The sequence below is a fragment of the Penaeus chinensis genome, chromosome 37 (genome assembly GCF_019202785.1).
Source record: "Penaeus chinensis breed Huanghai No. 1 chromosome 37, ASM1920278v2, whole genome shotgun sequence".
NCBI classification, from domain to species: domain Eukaryota; kingdom Metazoa; phylum Arthropoda; class Malacostraca; order Decapoda; family Penaeidae; genus Penaeus; species Penaeus chinensis.
The window spans coordinates 14099442-14106941 of record NC_061855.1 but is presented as its reverse complement, the minus strand read 5'-3'; the positions used below and the strand labels follow the sequence as shown (position 1 = coordinate 14106941).

At 36.7% G+C, this 7500-nt stretch overlaps 1 protein-coding gene across 1 annotated transcript in view; it reads right to left on the bottom strand.

The window, feature by feature from the left end:
- Positions 1–4204, bottom strand: part of LOC125045621 (extensin-like) — a 42435-nt gene extending 38231 nt beyond the window's left edge. The window contains exon 1 of the mRNA XM_047643006.1: positions 3784–4204. Coding sequence (XP_047498962.1) covers positions 3784–4000 — 217 coding nt within the window. The 5' untranslated portion in view covers positions 4001–4204. The remainder of the gene's footprint in view (positions 1–3783) is intronic.
- Positions 4205–7500: the final 3296 nt, after the last annotated feature.

The window sequence follows — 7500 nt, the reverse complement described above, 5'->3', positions numbered from 1 at the left end:
ATTACATTAATCATAACAATAAAAAGAAGAAGGATGACAATAATGATGATAATCATAGCAATATCAGTAACAACAATAATGATAAGGATAATATGATAATGATAATAACATTTATAGTAATAATAAAGATGATGATGATAATGGTAATGAAAATAACAACAATAATAATAATAACAATGCTAAAAATGATGATGATAATAACAACAACAACAGCAGCAACAACAATAATAATAATAATAATAATAATAACAACAATCAAAACAATAATAAAGATAACAATATAATGATAATAATGATAATGACAACAATAAAAATAATGACAAAAAATAGTAATGGCATTAATAATAATGTTATCAATAATAATGATAATAATAATAACAATAATGATATAATGATAATGATAATGATGATGATGATAATAATAATGATGAAAATAATAATAATAATAATAATGATAATAGTAGTAATAATAATAGTAATAATAATAGAAATATCCATTATAATAATGATGATAATAATGATAATTATGATAATGATGATTATATGTATATGTAATGATAACAATAACAACAACAACAACAACAACAATAATAATAATGATGATAATAATAATAATAGCAATAATAATAATAATAATAATAATAATAATAATGATAATAATGATAATAATAATATTAATAATAATAATAATAATAATAATAATAATAATAATAATAATAATAATAATAATAATAATAATAATAATAATAATAACAACAACAACAACAACAATAATAATAATAATAATAACAATAATAATAATAATAATAATAATAATAATAATAATAATAATAATAAAAATAACAATAATAATGATGGTGATGATGATGATAATGATGAGTATAACAACAACAATAACAACAAAAACAATAATAATAATAATAAGAATAGGAATAAAAATAACAATAGTAGCAATAATGATAATAATAACAATAAATGATGATGATGATGATGATGATGATGATGATGATAACAATGATAATAATAATAATAATAATAATAATAATAATAATGATAATACCAATAATGATAATGGTAATGATACACTTGTTAAAACACAAAAGAAATGATAACAAAAATGATAGATAAATAAAATGATTATCATTTATAATTTACATCAGTTATATATTCAGCATTATGAAATAATATATATATATATATATATATATATATATGTATATATATATATGGTTTGTTTTCGAAATATAAATGAACATACAAGTGTTTTTAAAAATTATGCAGTTTTTCATAATTTAAAAGAGATTTGAGGCTAAAGATATTTTCATATTTTCATGACTGCAAAGCTGTAAATTCATAATGATAATAATAGATGAACGTATATGCAAAAGCTCATTAATTTTGCAATGAAATTTGATATTCATAAATTTTATATGTTTATTTTCTGTACCTGTTTTGTTCAGTGCTTAATTGCTTGTCTGTCTTCTGCCATTGCATCTTTACTGTTACGATTTTATTTACTTTTTTCTTGTCTTTCTCTCTCTCTCCCACACATTGTTTCATTTTCCCTTTTATAGACCCTCTCTCTCCTCACACTTGCCTGTGGCAGTGTTCTCCTTATAACAATATCGCACAAGTTTCTCTCTCTTTCTCTCTCTCTCTCTATACATATATATCACCTTTCTCTCTCTATCTCTCTCATTTTTCTTTCTTTCTGTATCTATCTATCTATCTATCTATCTATCTATATCTATATATATATCTTTCGTTATCACTTCTCTCTCTCTCTCTCTCTCTCTCTCTCTCTCTCTCTCTCTCTCTCTCTCTCTCTCTCTCTCTCTCTCTCTCTCTCTCTCTCTCTCTCTCTCTCCCTCCCTCTCTCTCTCTCTCTCTCTCTCTCTCTCTCTCTCTCTCTCTCTCTCTCTCTCTCTCTCTCCCCCTCTCTCTCTTTCTCCTTTCCTCATCATTCATATCTCTTACATACTCTTCAGACTTCCCTCACACATGTCCTTACTTCCCCTCACGTCACATTTTCCTCTCCCCTCACTCTTGTCTCCTGTGCTAATCTCTCCTTCCATTCACTCGCGTGCTCTCCTCTCCCCTCATATTCAGCTTATGCATAACACGACACATTTCCCCTCGTCCTTGCACTGTCCCTCGCTCGCCCCTCGCCCTTCTCCCTCTAGTTTCCCCTTCTTCCCTCCGCGTCCCCTTTCCCCTTCTCTTTCTTTCTTCCTTTTCTTCCTTTTCTCCTCGTCCTCTTCCTCCCTCCTTCATTTTTTTTTCTTTTTTTTTCATCTTACCTTCCTTTTGTCCGCTGATTAAAAAAAAAAAATTCCCCTCTCGTCTTTTCTATTCGTCTTTCCCTCTTCCTCATTCCCTTCCCTTTACCTCATTTACGTCATTCCCCTCCTCTTTCCTCTCATCCCACCCCTTTCCTTCACCCTCTCCCCCCAACCCCCCTTATCTCCCCTCACCTTTTCTACGTCCTCATTCTCCCTCCCCCTCCCCCTCCCACCACTCCTTCTCCCTCTCCCCCCCATTCCTTCTTACTCTTCTCACTTCCCTCCTTCGCCCTCTCCTCCGAATTCTTCTCTCTCTCTTATATTCGCCTCCCACACCTTCTCTCCATTTCCCGCCCAACACCCCTCCCTTCACTTTTCTCTTCCACACCTTCTCTCTCCCACGCTCTCTTCCCCTCCCATCCCTCCTTACTTTCCCTCTCCCTTCTACCCCCTTCCTTCTCCCTCCCTACTTCACCTTCTCTCTCCCTTTGTAGTGGTCGACTTCACAAAATCTCGGCGTCTCACTCCAAGAGGTATAGAAAACGCTAAGTATCTCCTCTCACCTCCACCTCTCCCACAGGCATACGCACATTACCATCTTGGAAACTGACGACCTCGAGGTGGCAACACACTCGTGTCGGAGCCGAGCGTGTCTCGTTTTTCCCGCACGAGGACATCCGTTAAAGACTATGGAAGAGGCTACTTTATATGGCCAGGAGCTCCCTTGCATCTTCCTTCATACGACAAGATGAACTTGGGTCGCCTTCACTTCGCCGAAGCTTGACCGCTTTATTCCGCGAGTGAGGAGGATGCTCGAAAACACGGACCGCTGGTATATATTATTTTGTTATTTAATAAATGTATATCTTATTTGTAATTTCTGGCACTGCCCCCTCCCCACGAGATACTATTTTAGTAAAGCGTTTTGTCTATTTTGTTTTATTGCTTTTATTTTCTTTAATATTTTTACGTTTGATTTACTATTTTTCTGTTTCGATGAATATTTCCCGTCACTTTCATGTCGCAAAATAAACCTGTAAAAGGAAAAAGGATAAGTTAATAGAACAAGTGAAGTGCATAACCATAGATTCCTGATTTTCTTAATGCCTCCGTTAAGTACATCGTTCTGCTAATTGCGTTGGAAAGTTCTTCCCGCTCAAGCCTCTCCTCCGCTAAGTTCACGCATATCGGCCTTTCTATTATCGCACCAAAAACATACACCACACACACACGCTACATTTGCATTCACTCAATCTTTGGCTTCTCTCCCCGCATCTTCTGCGCGATCCCTCTGCTCACAAACAAAACGCGTTCCCACATGTTAATCAAATGGGTGGTGGCAGCGACGCTCCCTGTACACCTCATTGCGTTAAATATTTGTACCTGCAGTTCGCTACACCTTCCTTCCGCCCCCTCCCTCTCCCTTTCCCTCCCCTTCCCCCCTCACTTCCCCTCCCTCTCACTTCCCCTCTCCCCTCACTTCCCCTCTCCCCCCACCTACCTTCCGTGACGCAGAGCGAGAAGAGGCCGCTGGTCGTCCACTTGGAGATGTATTCCACCTTGGACGAGCCGTTCCTGAAGGCGGGGTTGGGCACCTTCTCCCTCGTGGCCAGCCAGCTGTCGCCGCTGACAGCCGTCAGCACCGTGACGCCGCTGACGCCGGCCAGAATGGGCGTGCCCAGCCACAGCAGGTGCACGGTGGCGTCCAGGCTCAACATAGTCCCTCCGCCTGGCCTGGGCGTCCCGTCGCGTCTCGGCGGCCTCGGTTGCGGCTTGGGGCGGCGCCTTGGGCTTCGGGCGGGCTCGGTCGCTCTCTCTCTAAATATCTGTCCTTCTTTCTTTATATATCTTTCTGTCTCTCTCTCTATCTATCTGTCTATTTATCTATCTCTCTGCCTATCTATCTATCTATCTATATATATCTATCAGTCTATCTATCTATCTATCAGTCTATCTATCTATCTCTCAGTCTTTTTATCTATCTATCCATCTAAATATATATCTATGTACATACCTATCTGTTTATCCAGCTATCTATCTATCAATCTGTTTAACTATCAATTTACATATCTATCTGCTCCTATCTAGATAAAAGCCTGTTTTCCAGTCTGCATATCCCTCCCTCCCTCTCTATCTATCTATCTATCTATCTATCTGTCTATCTACTAATCACTCTCTATTACGCGCATGTTGTCTCTCTCTTTGACCTCTTCCCTTCTTTATTTGTTTTCTACTTCCTCTGTTATTTCATCTACGCGCAATTTGATGCATTTGTTATATTTCTTTATTTTTTTTCTATTTTATTAAATTATGCCGAAAGTGATATCAGCTTATTCATTTTAATTCTTCTCATTTTCTTCTCTTTTGTTATTTTTCCTGTTATCCGCGTTTTCTTTAATCACTATTTTCTGTCTTTCATCTGCCATTTTCAGTCTTATCTAGTTTACTTTTGTAATTTTTTGAACTCATATTTGCATATTCGTCATTATGCTTCATCGCCTCTTTCTCCTTTGGTGTATCTGTTTCTCTCTCTATTGCTAACTTTATTTAGGTTTTCTTGTGTCGTGACATTTATCGTGTTTTTGATTTACATCCGTCACAACACATTGGGATATATATTCTCTCTTTTTTTTTTCTTTAACTTATTTTGTTCCTCTTTTCTTTACCTCTACATTTTTTTTCTTCCACTGCACATTCTTCTTTCGTTGCTTTGTTTATTCTTTTTCTTCACTTTTCGTTTCTTTTCGTCCACAGTTTCTTCGCTCAGAACGTATCCGGATTTCTTCGACACTGCTCAGACGCTTTCGTCAGTGTCTAGATGGTATTCAAATGTCTTCGATATTCATTTTTTCTTGTTTAGCCGCTCTTGCACGCGCTTGCAATGGTATTATCAAGCATATTCTATTGCTTTTTTCGTTTATGTTCCTATTGGTCTCTTTTATATCCCTGTGTTTCCAATTTTGGGGCGAAATTATTGTTTTTCTATCTGCAGGAAAGAGAAAAAACACAATAAAGGAATTTGATGAATGCTTTTGTATAAAAGGACGATACAAGATGCGTGAAAAAGTGAATACTAATAAAAAGAAAAGTATATGCTCGTATATTTCAAATACACACACGAATACATATATACATACTTACATATATACATATATATGTATATGTCTATATATGTATATGTATATATACATACATATATATATATATATATATATATATATATATACATATATATATAAATCATTACACATATGCACTATATACACACACGAATCTACATACACATGTAAATATCTAGATACACAGAACAGATATAAATATACATTAGATATGTCCTCATTTTCATTGCCAACTTTTCTTTCCTTTTTCAAAATTCTTCATTATCGCCAATAAGTTAAATCACTCCACACTATCCCGATTTTCACAGTCACATTTACCGCGCTTGCCTGCATGCTGCTTGCAATGGCTTTCATTCACTATCGTAGTAACTACCAAGAATATATAATTTTTTTTTTTTTATATAATTTGAGTTTTTTTACATTATCACGCTCACTGATAATCTCCAAATAGCTTTTAAATCATTGTTAAGCCATCACTTGACTAGATCACTGGAAGGATTATATCAAAAGTTCTTAGAAAGGCAAGCCATTCGTCATGGCGTTCGAACTCGTGTTTCCAAATGACCTTTTTCGAAAGAAACAATCTGATTACTTCTTTTCGAAACTGTCGTCGTCGTTCATCGTTTTTCGCAAGTGAAAGTGTGGGCCCGGGCCGAGAAGTGCTGGTAGAGGACGTTATTTCGTTCGGGAGCCGCTTTTGGGCCTCTCTGCGGCCGTGGCTTCTCCGAGCCTTGTGCGGACCTGAAAAGGAAAAATATAATATAAATACATGTATATATATATATATATATATATATATATATATATATATATATATATATATATATATATATATATATATATATGAAAAGGAACACAGCCAGAGTAAGAAATGAAAATCAATCAGCTATTTTACCATGGTCTGCTATTCAAGTTTATCGCCAAGAAACGTCGACAAGCCAACGGGAAATAGCCAAGAAAGTGGGGGATTTTCAAAATTTCAACTGCAAAAGTGAAAAGAAAACTTGATAATTTGGAAAACTATGAACCCAGTCGGAGAAGGAAATGTGGAAGATCGTTTACCTTCTCTACAGAATGCTCGCAAACACTAAACAAGAACACTAAACGGTTAAACAAGATCGCTAATGAATAGAAGCAGTATGGCGTCGAGCACGAGGAAAAGCGACTGGCCCGGGCAAAGGCTCACGAGGATTGGACGTCAGAGGATTAGGGAAAGGTAAATCTCATTCAAATTTACCTTTTGACTACTTTTCTATTTGATTCAACCCTAATTTAATTAGATACATATGCATACATGGAAGAAACAATATGTTAGTTACAAAATATTACATCTAATGTGATGTTCACGTTTTATTGAAAAACGAGATCAGACAAAGGTCACGTTGGAGATGGAGGATTGGATTTCAATGATCCAGTCATCTCGTAACTTTTACTGTTATTCGTATTCGCAGGTTTGTTTCTCTAATGCGTCTACGGTAGAAGCACTGACGGACAGACGAAGATTTTTAAGAGGACCAGCTCAGAGAAGGACCAGCCCGACTGCTAGAGAGCACAGATAAAACTCCCAGCCAAGGCGATGGTGTGCTCTTACGATCTCTGTCATCGGTAGAGATTGTAAATGGTTAGCTAGACCAAGTTGGATATCGTGACTTCACTGTCTTCTGCCCCAACGTCGCGAGTTGTACCCAGATAATGACTGCATACGACTTGCCACGCAACCAAGATGTTAAATGCCATCTGGGTTGATGGGCCTAGAAACAGTCCAGACATAAATCTTGTAGAGTGTGTATGGAAAGACATGAAAGGTGAGGTAAGCCAAGTTGAATGTACTAACAATGTTGAGCTAATGAACGATGGATAAAGGGACGGCATAAAAAACAGAAATCAGGGGAAAGGCCCGGCGGTGCATTCGAGGCAAGACGTGTTGCTGCAGTGAATGAGGCAAAGGGTGGCTGCTCTAGTTACTAAGTGCATGTCTTTAATAATGTACGCAAATAAAATTTGGAAGTGATAAGTGTGTGTGTGTGTGCGCGTGTGTGTGTATGTGTGTGTGTGTGTGTGTGTGTGTGTGTGTGTGTGTGTGTGTGTGTGTGTGTGTG